The 17,998-nt window shown below is 28.5% G+C and overlaps 1 protein-coding gene and 1 non-coding gene across 2 annotated transcripts; one reads left to right on the top strand and one right to left on the bottom strand.

The window, feature by feature from the left end:
• Positions 1-3,498: 3,498 nt before the first annotated feature.
• On the top strand, positions 3,499-3,571 carry TRNAA-AGC (transfer RNA alanine (anticodon AGC)). The gene has a single exon. It is a non-coding gene; the product is annotated as a tRNA-Ala (tRNA).
• A 3,009-nt stretch (positions 3,572-6,580) lies between these two features.
• Positions 6,581-8,784, bottom strand: LOC102597363 (uncharacterized). The gene is made up of 3 exons (XM_006360621.2): positions 8,551-8,784; positions 7,353-7,886; positions 6,581-6,969 (listed from the first exon to the last, which is right to left on the bottom strand). Exons 1-3 carry the CDS (start codon positions 8,746-8,748, stop codon positions 6,856-6,858), a joined length of 846 nt encoding a protein of 281 aa, XP_006360683.2. The 5' UTR covers positions 8,749-8,784; the 3' UTR covers positions 6,581-6,855.
• Positions 8,785-17,998: the final 9,214 nt, after the last annotated feature.

Genomic DNA, 17,998 nt, shown 5'->3' on the forward strand with positions numbered 1-17,998 from the left:
AAAATCGCTGCCAAATGCAGCGATTTTTATTTCTTTTAACGGAACAACGTCAATTTTTTGTCAGAAGAAAATCGATCCGTCAGGAGTGATTTTGCCCTTTTGGTTTTTTTTTTTTTTTTGATGTGCCCTTTTTGTTTTTTGAAGGAAAAAAATGACCCTTTTAGCTTCGGACTCCCTTTTTGTTGATATTTTAATTCATTAGAGTAATAAGGTAACCATATTGTCAAACTACAAAGGATATAATGTTTTTTAAGAATAATAAAAAATGTTAATAATAAAAAATGAATTAAAAATATATTAATAATAAAAAAGGAATAATGTGACATGGCATCCTATTAGGAGAGAGATAATATTTTTTTTGTGTCAAGTATATTTTGAGGAAAAGAGGTAAAATTGGGTGATATTGTGGTCCTAAAACAAACATAAGTGATATTCCTAGGTAATTTCCCAAACATGGGTGACTATCCAGGGAAATTACTCCAAGATTAAGGACAATTTTGTACATTTGACATAACTTTAATTTAGGATCACAAGATTCAAAAGTCTTCTTTATTTACTTAAACTCCGTGCCAAGTCAAACCAGGTCATTCTTTGTGAAACGGAGGGAGTATAATATAAAGCCAAATGTATAGAAGGTGATGTGGCACCTCTCTAAGGCCACCATTGCTATTTTTTTTAAAATTCTTTTTTTGACATTTTCTCTATTTTTTTCTTATTTTTTAGTTTAAAAATTAACTATAACCTATCCTATTTATGAGGTTTCATTAAAAAAAATTTTAACAATCATATTAATTCATTGTCTATGAGTTACTACATTGATTTTATTAATTATAATATATCGGTTGAAGAAGTGAAAAGCCACTTCATGTCTTCTCCTTTCTTAATTCATTTTAATTACTCTTTTTAAAATTTCCATATTTTTTAAAAATATTTTTTAATATATATACACTAAAGTTGGAAAAAAAGTAATATGATACTAATTTAGGTCCAGAAATTTTCAATTCATTTTACCTTCTTCTGATTATAAACTAATACTAATATTTTGTTTATATTTTATATATATTATAAATTTAATGTATTTATAAGGAGTAACTATTCATAATCCATAAGTCTTCAATTTCTACTGGTAATATTCATAACTCTTCAATTTCTACTGTTAATAATATTCATAACTCCCATAACTTTTATGTTCATAACCCCCAAACTTTAATTTGTAATGTCTTATTGTATTCCCCTATTTTTTCCTATATAAACTCATGTTTTGTTCATGAATACTCCCAAAGTTAGTCTTTCTTTTCTTCATCACTTTTGAGTTGTATTTTGTAACTTGTAACACAAAAGAAATATATGAAGATAATAAATATTTCATCTCAAATCTATCTTTTCATTTTTATGTAGTTAGTTATGCTTTCAAATTGAATGTTTTTACGTATTCGTTATACTTCTCCAAGCAAGTATATATACATGATCGATAAAGAAAATCTTCATGACAATGATATTGAGGTAATTTTGATAGTAGTAGTAATATTTTAAATGCATTATTTCTGTATGGTTGGTCGAAAAGTTAATCTAATTTAACAATTACATAGTTGAGTTTGATTATAATATTTGTTAGATTTCAAGTAATCATGAATTTTGATTGTTAGTACGCTCATTTTTATTTTTTTTGCAAATGTATTGTATTGTATATATTTCTTTCTTCTCTTTTCATATAATTATTTTTGAATTGGTGTAATTGAAATAAAAATATTATAAATATCATACATATTGTAGTATCATATCAATAATCATACATACATTTTTTTGTGTAAATTAATTAGTAGCATATGACGAGGGCTTTGGCACAGTTTCAAGGAGCGGAACATGGTGATGGATCTACTTGTAAAGGAAGGCATAGAAGAAAACTTTTTGAAGCATATATAGAAATTATTTTTGCTAGAAATTTTCTTACTTTTAACTTGTAATAGTAGTTTTGTTACACCTATTGATAATGTTATTCAAAAACTTTGTTTCAAAAAAGAAATAAATGTCTACATAGAAGATTGCAGTCTACAAAAGATAGAGAAAATTTAAAAAGAAAATATATCTTCAATTCAATACAGTAGATTATTGTTTCAAATTTAACCTCTTATATTTCATTTACCTTACCACTTATATATCAGTTTTTGTTTAACTAAAAATATTGTACATATTGAAGAAAAATGAAAAAAACTATATATTATATTCAGGACGAAAACAAATATCTATATTATCTTCATTGCCTAATATGAATGTATATAAATATTACATACTACTTTATTTAAAAATAAGAAACTATCAATTTTTATATATATATATATATAACCGCGCGAAGCGCGGATAGTTTCACTAGTGGAATAATAAAACAAAATGGAAGGAGTAAGAACTTAAAATAAAAATAATATTAAATTAATATGGTGTTGGATTTTGATATTCAGTAACCTGCATAACTATATATATATTAGTTATGAGTGAATTCATATACTAGTGATACATGAATAATCAAATCTTTCATAAAATAATAGTTTAAATATATCCCTAGTTATACTTTCGGGCTAAATATACCCCTCCCGTTATACTTTTGGCTCATATTTGTCCTTATAACTAATAGAGGGATACATGTACAGCTAGGATTAAAAGAAACCATCCAATTTAAACCATACCCAATTGTAAGGTAATCTGCCCCACCCGAATTAATTTTACCCAACCCAATTAATATTATCCGACCCAATTTTAAAATTCAACCATAAAAAACATAAAGAATTTTATTTGTGCTTCTTTGCTTTAATTTACAAGAATCAAAATGTTTATCATCTCCACTTATGTTTACCAACTGAAAACATTTCTAAAACCTTTTCATGACAGTGCAGGCTCTACCTTGTCACTAAATAAAATATTATCTTGAATTTGTATCGGCTCTTTCCATGGAAGAGCAATCCGCATAGATAGTATCGGCTCTTTCCAAGAAGGTAAGAAGAGGAAGAGGACTTGAATTTGGTGGCCTTGGCGTCATCTCATCCATAATTTTGTACTCTCCCTAGTGTCTGTTAATTACTATATAGATCCAGTGAAAGAGATGGAGTAAACCAAAAAACTACTAATTTTGTTTGCAAAATGGATTATATTTACTGGTTCTCTCATTTTTTATCTTTGAAATTTAAATTGGGTCAAATAATATTAATTGGATCGGGGGAAATTAATTTGGGTAGGGTGGATCACCTTACAATTGGGTATGATTTAAATTGGATGGTTTCTTTTAATCCTAGTCGTCCATGTGTCCCTTTGTTAGTTATAAGGGCAAATATGTGCCAAGAGTAACGGGATAAGTATATTTAGCCCGAAAGTATAACTAGGGGTATATTTGAACTATTTCCAATAATACAAAGATATATTTGACCCTTTTCCGTATTAATATTTGTGCTACTTTAACCAACTACTTAGTTTTTATATTATTATTAGAACGTTCAATATAAACAAACAGGGGATGTAGCTCAGATGGTAGAGCGCTCGCTTAGCATGCGAGAGGTACGGGGATCGATACCCCGCATCTCCATTCTTTTTATGTATAGATAAAAAAGAAGTGATGTGGCACCTCTCAATGGCCAAGGATTTTATTTATATTTTTTGTGTTTTTTTTTACATTTTCTCTAATTTTCTTTAATTTTTTTTTTATAAAACCATCTCTTTAATTCATACCTCTTCCATTACATAAATTCAAATCTTAATTAATTTAGTAATATTACATAACTCCTAACCTTTCATATTCATAACCTTCAAATTATTTAATATACAAATCTGTAACTCCTAAATATTACACTACAAAAATCTACTTTGAGACATGTTTGATGATTATTTTATTTTCATTTTTCTTATTCTTCATCTTTGTCTTCTTTGATTTGATTTTGCAGGAGAGAAATGTATAATGAAGAATGTTAGATATTTTTGCATAGTTTGATTTTACGAGATAAAATTATTTGATGTCTAATACTTATAATTATCACTTTTTTCTATTGTAATTATACATTTAATATTATTTTTTTGGATTCTTAATGATACTAATTATGATTTTTTTATAGAAAAAATAATTTGTTTTTTCTCTCTTTTGCTTCTCTTTTTAGTTTCTTGAGATCTTTTCTTTGCTTATTCTTGTAGTTTCTAAAGACCAATTGTTTTTATTTTCTTCATCTCTTTGTAGATTTTGGAGAATTGAATTATATTATGTTGAGAACATGATCCTTCTTTCCTCTTCAAATCATAACTAAATATTCTTTAATATTTTTGCTTGATTAATTAACTTTATTTTTATGTTTTTGTTGTTGTTGTTGTTGTTGTTGTAAGGATTGTTTATAGTTTTCCAGCCAAATATCCAATGCAACAAGAGATGATTGGTTCCTTATCAGCTTAGTTAATTGGAAAACCGCCAGTATATCTTATTTTTACTGATCTGAAATTCAATTTCGTCTAACAATCTCTTTCTAATGCAAAATATGTTGTTCAAAATAATAGTAATTATTAAAAGTAATGTTTATTAATAGAAGCATATTGAGAGACTTTTAATTAATTTGAAATTTCTAAAACAAGATAAACAAAAAATATGCCATATAATAAAATTAAACCATAAAAAATGGTGGAGGATTTTACTTAAATATACTTTTGTTTATTAAAAAAAATACGTATTTTTTTAAACTTTTCTCTTATTTTTTCTATTTATTTAATTTTTATCCTAAACTCACACCTCTTCATCTTTCATAACCTCTATACTTACTAAGTACTTATTAGCAATATCTATAACTTCCAACTTTATACCTTCATAACCCTCAATTACTTAATGTTCAAGCTTGTGACATCTTAAAATCACATCAAAATAATATTTCTATCCAAACATATTTGTTTTGAGCTTAATTGTCCTCTACTTTAATTTTGTAGTGCAAAAGCTATCGATAAAGACGACTTTATGTAATTAATTGTATTTCTATTAAGGAGGATACAAAATAAGATATATAAAAGAGCAAAATTGATTTGGAATTTTTTAATGAAATTATAAGACCAAGATCATGAATAAAAGTTAGCATAAAAAACAATTCTCGAAAAACATTAAAATGTGTTTGTGGATACACTTAGTGGCGGGATATAATCAATATTATTATAAAGTTATTTTTAAATTTTCAATAAAATATGAATCATAAAAAATATAAGAAAAATTAATTAAGAGAATTCATTTTTGACATTTTGCATAAATTAGTAAAAAGCTAAAGACAAGCTAACTTGATTAGGTTAAGATACGATGCTAATTGTTACTGTTTTTTTTAAAATATAAATCAGTAAAAAAGTTAAAAACAAGCTAACTTGATTGTTTTAAGATACGATGCTAATTGTTACTATTTTAGATTAGCAAAGATGAAAAAAATGAAAAAGAAAATAAGAAAAAATGGAGAATTGAAAAATAGTGGTGGAATTAATTCTTTTGATATTTTAAAAATTTTTTTTTTAAAGACTAAAAGTCCCACTTTAAATTTTTTACAAAATATCAAAGGTGACCATATTTAATTTTGAGAACTCATTTAAATGGATAATAAAGTCATAAATTCTTAATTATTATATTATAACTAGCATAAAATAATAGCTACTATTCAACCCAAAAAAAAAGTATATAGATATTAGATAGTGCTAATTTAAGGATTTTTTTTAAATTTTTTGATAAAATCAATTCATGAATCAAGTTAAAATTACAAATTTAAGTGATAAAATTTGTTATCTAATCTATTTGAATTTGAAAGTCAAAAAAACTAAAACAATTTTACATCGCGCGTAACGCGGCTAAGTTTACTAGTTTACAATATAAGAGAAAAACATTTTTGAAAAATTGAAAAAAGGTCAAAAATATCTTTATGAAAAATATCTTACAAATATCCTTCATCCGTCTATCGGTCTAAATGAGTAAAAGTACCTCTAAGCTATATATTTTTAACTTCTTAATACCCCTCAACCTAACACCCTAAACTATAATCATTTTGTTATTATAGTTATAATCCAAAACTATTCATGTTCAATTACATTAACCAATTTCAATCTCTCTCCCCAACTTTAATGTAATTTCATCCTTGCCCTACCCAACCCACCAAAATATTGATCCCCACAATTAGTAGCTCCATGGTCCATAGCTATTTAAACTCATAATCAGGCATATTAACATTATACTCCGTGTCAAAGTTAGAATTTTCATTAAGAGGTTCAAAATATGAAGAAGTAAATACTCAAAAAAATCAAAAGGGTTCAACCTCTACTATGTATAAACAATGTAATTTTCCACCGAAGAGGATTTGAATGAACCCCTCAACCCTTACTAGCTCTGCCCCTGAATTTATACCACCCTACTGCTAGGTAAAGAGTCAGAGCTCAAGCAAGTTAATTAATCATACATATTAGTATTTCATGATACAGAGAAAAGCATGTCACATTTATGTAACAACAGAACTACACATTATTAAAAAAAAAAGGTTCAAAGTGAAATTTGAGTTTTTTTTTCTTTGATCAACTCCCAAGTTTCTTCACATTTGATTGCTTATGCAGATGTGTATAGCTTTGTAGTTACATACTATATAATTATAATTCCCTTTCCTTAAGTACACTCTAATCCTACTAACTTCATAGTTAAATTTCCTAATCTGCTTTCCTAAATCTACTTCACAAGCAAAGGAGAGTAGATGTTATGCTTTGAGAGAGCAAAATAGTATTGGCTTAATTGGGGATAACCGCGAAAATCCTCTGTTCTTATAAATCCTTCATATCCCATCACCAATTTGCCATCTAATATCGACATGTTGAATGTCACAACAACTAAGGGTGTATGAATATCAGTTCGTCTTCTTTGCATTCTCTTATCGCGACATCCATCACATTTCTTGATGTAGATGGTAATACATCACAGCATTGTCTTCTTGGTGATAGCAACTGCATATATAATATGTCATTGATTAGACCAAATGTTTCACAAAGTAAACACAGAATGGTACTCAACAATACAGTCAAACCTTTCTATAACAATATTGTTTGTCCCCATATAACATAATATGTCATTGATTAGACCAAATGTTTCAGAAAGTAAACACAGAAAGGTACTCAGTAGTGCAGTCAAATCTTTCTATAACAGTATCGTTTGTCCTCATATAACATAATATGTCATTGATTAGATCAAATGTTTCAGAAAGTAAACACAGAATGATACTCAGTAGTATAGTGAAACCTTTCTATAACAGTATCGTTTGTCCTCATATAACATAACATGTAAGATTAATTTCTACAGAAAACACGGTTGTTATAGAGAGGAACATTACCCGTTTTCTGTCGATTTCTAACTTTTGTGAAACAACTCTGATTTCTTCTAGTCTTCTAGGTGACACCATTGTGATAGTACAATTCTCAGGGGTTTTTTTCCTGTAAATAGTCTTGATTTGTCCATTAATTCCAGTAGACACATTATGTAGAAAATAAACAAGCTGTCTTTTGCAAGGATCAGGTTCATATGGCCTTGTATCAAAGTCATAATGTCTAGCTAAATCACTCGTTTGCCACGGAATATAACTCTCCTGTATACGTAGAGCATCGGGCAAGAAGATGTTATAGCTGAAAACTTGAACAGCGTATCCCCACGATACAGAAACTGTCCAAGTAAACCAACGATCGTAGCATACTGTTTGCTGCAAAATACGATGAGGATCGTACTTTGCAGCATCGTATAAATGCTCCAGAGATTTCATTTTCGTCATGTTTGGAAATATAGGATCATTCATCTCCAAATGATGCAGAGATACCAAAGGTCTTAGTGTATGTGCAGCCAATACTCCAAACATATTTCCTCTTACATCCAACTGGTATTACAAATTCCAGAAAGAAAAAAAAAAAGTTTGTGTCACTTACCTATTAGAATAAAATACCTTTTGAAATTTGTATCGTAACATTTATGTGACTATAAAAACATGTCATCAATTATAAAACACAAAACTTACAGTACTTCAATTGTTTCCAAATAGCAAATTTTAACACTTTCTGAAACTAACTATTAAGTGCTCATTTTATGGAACGGCATAATACGTAAACGTGCCCTTTAGCTGACATATGTGTCCTCCAACTTTGAATGTGCATAAGTAGACACTTAAACTTGTATAAAGTTGAACAAGTAGACACACATGTCCTACGTGACATAATACACATAGGAGGTCATGTAGGATGTCACGTAGGACATGTATGTCTACTTGTTCAATTATATACAAATTTAAGAGTACTCTACTTATACATACTCAAAGTTAGATGACATAAATATCAATTTAAGTCAAGTTAAAGGGAACCACATTTTTATGTATTATGCTAAATGGAACAGAGGAAGTAATTAATCATACCAAACTCTAATATGGTGACATAGAAATAGTGTAAGTAACATGTTCTAACTAGTTAAATTAGACTCAATATAAACAACTATAACAGCATGTTTGGTCAAACTTTCGAGAGAAAAAGTTACGAAAGAAAAAAAGGTACCTGATGAAAACCGGGTTCATGGGTTAACCCAACACCAAGCTCAGCCAAACATGAATAAATCCTAGCATCACTACCAAAAAGGTGAGGGTACCTTTCGATACACGTATCAAACACTTTGCCAAGAACTTTAGCTAACGGAGAACTTATAGCAATTCCAGCACCACCAAACGCCATTTCATACGAAAAAGCTTTATTCATCAAAAAATGTTCCGAATTCGATCCAATATAATACCATAGTCCATGATCATATTTCGATAACGTCTTCAACAAATTCTCCGTAAAAAAAACCGTATCATCATCTCCAAAAACATACCACCTAACATTAGAATGGTTCAATGCAACCGTTTCGGTTACAACACGAGCCACACGTATCGCGGAGGGTGTCCCTCCGCGAAACGTGTACTTAAATCGTGACGTGTCACCTGATATACAAATCGGAGGTAATGAAGAATCGTTAGCGTTGTTTGTATAATTAGGTGGCATTTTTTCAAGAAATACACATCCTCTCATATTTCGTCCTGGTTTCCACCACATCTTCACTAATTCTTTTCTAGCGGACCATGCGTTCTCGTTGGACGCAATTCCGAATACAATATGTTCAAGATTTGTATCTGATGATAATGATAACGATGATGATGATGAATCATTTTGGAGTGTAACTGACGTGTGGAGTGATTTTGTGTTAGGAATTGAAAAGTTGAAACACATGAGATAGATTATGAGTATGAAAGAAATGATCATGATGATATTTTTGACACCATTGGAACATTGATTTTTGTTGTTAGATACTTTAGATGAGTACATTTTTTATTTTTTATTTTGGTTTTTTGGAGGAAGAAAGTGAGAAGTTTTGGATTGGATTTAGTTAGTATTATTGGTGAAGTGAAGAGAGGGAGGCAGAGCCACTCTTAAGACCCGTAAACAACGCCCAAAGTAGAGTATGAAAATTTGACTTTTTTTTTTTTTCAAAATTAGTTTTATGTCCCACGTGTTATAGACTATAATACAAGGAAATATGTATGCACTAAAAACAAAACAAAAATAAAAATAAAAGTATTATATGATGACAGCTTAGGAATATGGTGAAAAGATTAATATTTGTCCATTTTAATATTAGAGATTTCGAATTTGAGTTCTTGATATAGAGTGTTAAGCTCCTTATTAAGTATACTCGATGCGAATCTATGTGATATAATTTAATAAGATATAAGAAAAAAAAATTCTTATATTTTCTTTATGTGATACAATTTGAAGTACATGCAATGGTTAAATTAAATAATTTTAGTGTGATTAGTTGTATTATTGTAATTTTTGTTTGTGATATTTATATAGTCTATTATTTATTGTGTTTTTTTATCATAACATTATTTTGTTGTTCTTGGTGTCCTTTTTTTGTAGGATTTGTGTTACCTTTCTAGTTAGTTGCTATGTTTTCTTTTTCATTGTACTTGAATTTATTACACTTGAGTTGAATGTCTTTTGAATACACTCTCTCTACTTTCATGATGTAGTAGTAAGGTCTGCATACACTTTACCCTCCACCTAAGTTGTGCAGACTCTTCACTTTCGATGCCGCACTTGTGTCGGATTCTCCAAAAACACATTACTTTTGGAGAGTCCTCCTTGTAAGATTTCGAAACATAGCTCTTTACATACCCTACTTGTAAAATTTCACGAGATATGTTATTGTTGTTTATTTCGACATTAAATTTTTTATATTTTTAAAATATGCTTGCATACTTAAAAAATTCCAAATATTAAAAATGTTACTGCAAAGACATGGTCAAGGACTCCTTTAATTTATTAAATAATAATTGTGTCATAAAGTGAAATATTGGGAATAGATGATGATGATAGTATAATAATGTTTTAAGTTTTGGTTTTATGTATTAATTTTTCGGATAGAAATTCCAAGCGGTGGATCTAAGTGCATGAAGCTGACGTAGAAACTACTCCATTACATATACTATTTTATTTTATTTCAAATAAATAAATAAATGACAAGTAAGAAAGTTTGTGCATAAATTGAAGTTTAAGAAAGTTGCATGGTGGTGACTGGTGGTGTGTTAATTAAACAAGGATGTGGTAATTTAATGACAAATCACGTAGAGGTATTAGAGATTCCCTCGTATTATTAAAATTAAATTTCTTTCTTCTAATTTGGAGTTAATAATACTATACCTCTTGACATAATGACGATTAACGATTGAGAAACAATACTGCTCCACGTGTTGAATGTGAACGATAACTTTCTTATGCAATATTTTTCGTTGATTTTTTTTTTTGTTTTACATAATACATATGTCTTTTTATTTGGCCTTAATTGATGTTTATGATTTTTAATTTTGGGTGTGTATAATTACACATTTAAATTTATATAAAATTAAATAAATAGATATATTCGTCCTATATGACATTTTATATGACAATTTTATGTCCTACGCGTGTATTATACTACGTAGGATGTGTGTCTACTTGTTTAATTTTATACAATTTTAATTGTCTAGTTGTGCACACCTAAAAATAAAAGGCATAATCAACATGAGTTGTCGTGAAGTAGTGGGACTGCTCCACGCTTAACAAGAGATCTCGGGTTCAAGTCATGAGTATAGAGAAAATCTTGGTATAAGAAGTGTCACCCTCAAATGGGCCCTACAGTGCGCAATCCAAATTGAATCAAGGCTCTAATACAGGCTTTAGACATCGGACAAATTTTTTAAGAAAAATAAAAATATAAATATCAATTAAAAGATATATTTATGTATTATGACGATCTGTTCTAATAAATTAGGGATGCTATTGATATGATGGAAGTTATTATTTTACCATAGGCGTGAAAGTGCTCTTAGTTTTTCTTCTGCAGTTTGACAAAATTGTTGCTTTTGTTTAGCTTTCTACTTTTAGTCTTCAAGTTTGAAAAGTAAACCATTGGCCTAAATATTTGAAAATACCTTTGGAGATAAAAACCCCATTTGTTTAGCTTTCTGTGTTTTGGTAATTGAAATTTCTACTATTTGGTGACCTTTTTTGCTAATTGAAATTATTATTTGGTACATAAACAAGTGGTATTATCACTCACTACAAGAAAAGTGTGAATTATATGGGAATTTTCCGACGGATTAGCATGAAAATTTGCAGAAAAATAAGTTTCCTACATATTTTCATTCTAATCCCCATGTAATTCACACTTTTATGATAGTATAACTAGCTAGGGGTGTTAATGAGATCTTTAAAAACTGGCCAAATCAATCTAATCAAATTGCACTCATATTTTATGAGTAAAAAGATAATGATATTATTTTTCTAATATATATAGTATTTTTATGTTCATTTTTACTTATTCATAATGGACTTATGACATATCTTAATGTATATATATTTTATCATGTTATTCATATTAATTGGTGTATAATTTTAATGGACTTGAAAAATAATCTGGAATGAATAATTAATGTTAAAGGTAAACAAAAAAATTAAATTAGTTTTCTCTTCATATGTTTAAGTAGACAGGTAAAATTGACAAGTAAATATAAATGGAGGGGGAACTAGTTTAAATTTAAGCTTCTTATTTTACTGTTAATGAGATGATTTATATATCATCACAACAAATTATATTTAAATATTTTAGATCATAAATTTTGAAAGTCTTCCTCTCCCCACCCCCGAAAATCTATTTTCACTCGCACAACTTAATATAAATGAAGTAACGATAAAAGCAACATGTTAGGAACGACAAATCAATCTAGTTATAAAAAAAATTTCTACAGAATAATTAAAATAATTGCTACAAAAATAAATATAAAATAAAAGAAGTGGTTAACATCTAAACCTTAATTAGAGCTTGAGTTACACACAAGGAAGCTATAAAAATATTATACGACCTCCTATATTTGTAGTGGGCGTATCCAGCTAATTAGTTATGAGTTCATTTGGAATCATAATTTTTTATTTTGACTTATTATAACAATAACTTTACTTCGCCATCATATCAGGGTTTGGTGTTGAAATGTTCAAACCATAAGCATTATACATATGTACGATGCGTATAACCAAAACCTATACATATAGGTTTTCACAAATTGTTATAGTAATTAATTTTGTAGCTTAATCCTTTTTAGACTACATTGGAGTTCACAGAGAAAAATAAAATATACTTTAATTTATTTTAAAAGAAAAAGAATGACCTAGTTTCACTTGACACAAAGTTAAAGTAAATAAAGAAAAAATTTCAATCGTGTGGATCTAAATTAAAGTTATGTCGAATGTATCAAAGTGTCTTTTAATCTTATGGCCGTAAACATGTTCCGTGGAAAGCTAAAATTAAAGTTATGTCAAAAAAGAAAACGGATCATTCTTTTTAATAGACTAAAAAAATAAAATAAATCATACTTTTTAAAATCAAGAGTTATAATTTCGCATCTCAAGAAAAATAAATTTGGTTATGAGCCTATGCTACACCCCTGCTTGGGATGGGTTGTCCATATACTATGCTAAATTGCTAATCAACCAAAATGCACTAATATTTAGGTAGTAATCGAATATGGTTAATATAGATGAATAAACCTAACATCTAGAGTTGGCACGTAAACGGGTTGAGTTGTATTTGAGTGAGTTGAAATGGGTTAATTAGATGTCTCGGGTTTGAGCTTTAAGTATGAAGAAAATCTTGTTAGGAGCGTCACTTTCGAATGGACCCTGTAGTGCGTGATTAAAATTTAGTCAGGACTTCAATGCGGGCTTCGAACACTAGGTGGGAAACCAAAAAAACCAAAATAAATAGATGAGTTATTGAAGCATTCAACAGGTACTTGGTTTGAAATAAACTAATAAAATGTGGGTCATAACTTATGTTCAACTCTTACTGAGGTTTAATTATTTTATTTTCTTTTATAAAATTTTAGTACTTAATAAAACTATTTTTTTGTTCATTTTCGAAAATATTTTAATAAGATTTCTCATGAATCAATTGTACCATATATTAGGTGTGTTTGGTATGAAGGAAAATGTTTTCCATGAAAATGTTTTCTTGAAAAACAAGTGGATTTTAAACTTATTTTCTCATGTTTGGTTGTTGAGTAGAAAATATATTTCGAAAAATATTTTTTAATGTTTGGTTGGTGAATGAAAAATATTATTTATTTTTGGCTTGAAACTAGAAAATACTCTTTAGAAAAATAATTTCTGACCTGATGGAGTAAAAAATGAAAATTTTAAAAATTTGAATTGTTTTTCAAAAATATTTTTTTTTTAAAAATTTGACGGGGTGGCTTGGGGGTGGGGGTTGGGGGTGGGGTGGCGTAAAACATGAATTTTTTTAAAATTTGACGAAGGTTGGCCTAGGTGGGGTTGGGGGTGGGGTGGCGTAAAAAATGAATTTTTTTAAAAAAAACTTGAAATATTTAACCAATTTTTTTTTGTGGGGGTAGGGGGTAGGGGTGGTAGGTGTTGGGTGAGGAAAAAAAAATCTTAAGATTTGAGATATTTTTCAAAAGTATTTTATATTTTCTTATTCTTTTTGTTTGCGGGAGGGGGGCTGGTTTGGGGGTAGGGTAAAAAGAATATTTAAAATTTTAAAAATAAGAAAATTAATTTTCTTTTTGGATGGGAAGGGTCAGGTGGTAAGAAAAAAAATATTGAAGGATGAAGTAGAGTTTTGAAAAATGTTTTCCTTAATTTTTGAAGGGAAGTCATTTTTTTAAAATTTGAAAAAAATGAATTGATTTGGAAAATATTTTCCAAAACATTTAAGACAACCAAACATGAGAAAATTGAAATACATTTTCCAAAAGTTATGTTTTCCTTCATACCAAACACACCCATCATCTCTCAATTTTTGATAAACTTAAAATGAATTGAATTGAAATAAATTAAACTAATAAATAAGCGGTTAATTTGAATGAGTTATATTTTCATGAACTAAATTTGCCACCTCTACTAAAATTACTTAAATAAATAAGGTTGTCCGAAAATTCTACCATCTCAAGGGTATTCAATGTTAGATTAGTTGTGAACTGAAAAATAGTGGGATAGATATATATAACTAGGCAGTACAAACTAATTGATATTGTAAAGTTTAATTGTTCTTGCAAGTTACATTAAGTTTAGCTAGGGATAAATGTGAGATTTAGAGAATCTTCGAGTTTTGAAAATTCATAATAAAATAAAATGAAGATAAAATTATCATCACATAGCTAAGCCACTGTTTGACTTCGATTATTTTTGTTCCAAAATTCGAAGTAATATTTGGAGATCATTTCAAATAATTGTTTAAAGGTTTGTGTTAGGGGTAGCTCAAAGATAAGATTATTAAACCTTTCTTTAGACCACTGAAATATTGAAACCCCAAAAAAGTTTATTAATGATAAATTCTATGATTTTATTTTCACTTAAAATAATAATGAATATCGTAAAAATAGATTCAAATATTTTAAAATTTAGAATTAAATAACTCAAATCTTCATATTAATAAATAATATTTTTATAATAACATCCAAGGTTATGTATTGCAAACACATGACTAACATCTTATCAAGTAGAATTAATCTTTAGTTTTACATTACTATCTGAGATTAACTAACAACTTTATGTCATTTAAGAATACCATATTAAAAACAACAAGTATATAAAAACAAAAAGGATAACTCTAAATTATTATTTTCTTGTGTAAACTTATATATTTAAGACCTCTTATTAAATTTTGATTTAGGTCACTAATTTTATTGAGACTCATTTGATTTGTGTTGTTGACACCTAATTTTGACCCTTGACAATGTAAATTAATTATCGAGCTTCTTCAATTTTAAAAATATTAAAATAACCGCCTTCGAAAATATATAAAAATATTTTAAAGTCATTTTTAGGCTATTCTTGTCATTCTCCTAATAGAATAAATAATGTATATATATTTTATATGCTTATAATATATAGATTTTTATAATTATTATCTTTATGAGTGTTGAGAAAATTCTTTCAATAAATAGTTTATTCTCAATTACATATTTATTTATTAATTTAATTTAAAGATGTCTCATATTTTCTCGAATAAGTGATTCTATTGATGTGATTTGGTATGAGATTGATTTTCTCAATAAGATTGATATTTCAATCTTTCTTCTTAAAACGTATTGATTTGACCCATTAGTTGAGCCAAGCAAGTTGCCGCCAGAATGAAGACTCGTATAGAATTTCCTAATTTGTTCAGAGCAACTAGAAAAAAATATGTTTTAAAATAATTATTTAATGTTCAATAGTTATTTTATCTTGTTAAAGTGAAGAAACTCGATAATTAATTATAGTAATTTGTCTTATTTCAATCTAATCAAAACAAACCAATTTAAATAATTTTGGCTATATTCTAAAGTTAATTTAACTATATTTTCAATCTGACCAAATCCTAAATACAATTATGGCTATATATTTCAATTCATTTTCATGCCTAGTTCTCGCTACAAACTTTGTTTTGTTAGTTTCTGCTTTCTGAATTGAACTCGTGGTGGTGGAAAAAGCTCCATGCTCATTCGTGCAAGCTCGTTCTAGTTGTTGCTCCCGTTCTTAGTACTAATTATCTTAGTCTTGATTACAAGCTTCATACGTGTGTTAGAAGGTTTGTTTTAATTTGACATTGGAAAATTATATATACACGATTTGTTTTTGCTTATTAGTTAATTTATTTATGTTTGTTTGGTAATTTATTTTTTGATATTTCTTTCGTATTCCGTTGGATTTTAGTTAAATTACGTTCATGAATACGTTTCCTCTATTTGAATGCTTTAGAATTGTACATCTTTTAAAAAATTGAATCTGCTTTGATGAATAAATCTTAAAGGTATTAATACTGCTAGAATTTTCGAAGAATATTGATTTAGTATTTTGTTTTCTTTATCTTCTCTCGTGATTTTCAAATTGATTTTTTGTTCCTGTTGCTTACTTGCAACCACCATACCAAGATTGACTCATTTCTCCCTCTTGCATCTCCGTTGGGCTTCGAGGCCCAACACTTCTTTTATTGAGTCGACCTTGATGTTTTCAAAGAAAGGAAAGCTGAATTGTGGTGAAAGGAAAGCAAGTACACAGATTTCGGAAGCCAAAAGTGAGTTGTATACACTAATATACAAGTTGATATAGATGATATACAGTAACGATATACAATTGGTACAGGAACGAAAGTGGGTTTAAAACCCAAAATTTCAAGCAGCAGAAGGCCCAAAAAATAGCCCAAGAATCTGAGTTTTTGGGCCCGAACAGTCCATTTAGTGTATTTGTTAGACTTAGACATTTGTCTCTTGTTTTGTTTATTTGTGATTGTTTGAAGAGAATTCTAACTAATTTTAGGTTAGCTTAAAGTAAATTCTTCGAAAAGATGAATCAAATTCTGTTTTATGATGGTTTACTTCCTATATTTAATCAATTATTTTGGCTAAGTCCAGTTCATTTTCAAACATTTCAAGATTATTTCTAAGTCGAGTTTTTTTCTCAAAATGACTTTAAAAATGCAAGTCTTTTACTTTAAATTATTTTCCCCAAAAAGTTAGTCAATATTTTTAGTCAAGCTGTCGGATAACTCCATGTTAGCGGACACTTTGAGTACTAACGATTTCTCAAAGTGGAAATATAAACCTCTTACCCCATTTCTTTAAATTTTCACAAGTTTTATCTGTTAAAACCTTTTTAGATTAAGTTTTCCTAATTTCTTTTTAAAATATTAAGTAACAACTATTTCTAAGTATATTTTCTTAATTTTATACTTCAAATTTCCAAAGTAATTTTTCAAAAGAAGTTAAATCTCCTAACGATCATAAGTTATTAAGAGAATAGTTGAAATACACGCAAGTTAGAGCTAGACATTGTCACGATCCAAATTATACCCTAGGCGTAACATGACGTATAGGACCCCGAAAGGCCCTACACACGCCACTTTGCATGTAATAAACAAGATAATAGAAAATCAAGAGATTTTAAAAGACAATTAATATCATAAAGAGTTTTGCAAAAACGAAGCGAAAGTCTACATAGTCTCAAAAACCATCTATTACATCAAGAGTGATCGGGACGTAACCCGTAAATCACATAAAATCTGAAAGATATAAAGACAGAAAACAATAAGGGCTAGGTCCTCAAAACATGAGGACTCACCAATCTTCAAAAATTACTAAGTGATCCCTAGCCACGAAGATGAGAAACTGGAACGTCGGACCCTACATTTGAGAAACAATGTAGGCAAGTGTATGCGTTAGTACAAAAATATACCAATTATGATAGCAATGCATAGAGTTATAAAATCATGCTAAAAACGGACCTTTCATATCATGCAAAGACCAAGTTAAAACCATATGAAAAGAAGATAGAAAACATAAGCGTAATCATGGTCAATCCAAGTAAAACTCATCTTTGAACACTTGTGAGATACTTCTTAAAGTAACCTTAGTTCATCATTGTGGGAATTAGCCTT

Source organism: Solanum tuberosum, unplaced genomic scaffold (genome assembly GCF_000226075.1).
Source record: "Solanum tuberosum cultivar DM 1-3 516 R44 unplaced genomic scaffold, SolTub_3.0 scf00328, whole genome shotgun sequence".
Taxonomy (NCBI): Eukaryota; Viridiplantae; Streptophyta; class Magnoliopsida; order Solanales; family Solanaceae; genus Solanum; species Solanum tuberosum.

Coding starts and splice junctions, on each gene's coding strand:
- LOC102597363 (XM_006360621.2), bottom strand. CDS start 8,748: ATGAATAAAGCTTTTTCGTATGAAATGGCGTTTGGTGGTGCTGGAATT. Junction 7,887..8,550: donor ATGAACCCGGTTTTCATCAG/GTACCTTTTTTT, acceptor TTGTAATACCAG/TTGGATGTAAGAGGAAATAT. Junction 6,970..7,352: donor TAGAAATCGACAGAAAACGG/GTAATGTTCCTC, acceptor TTATATATGCAG/TTGCTATCACCAAGAAGACA.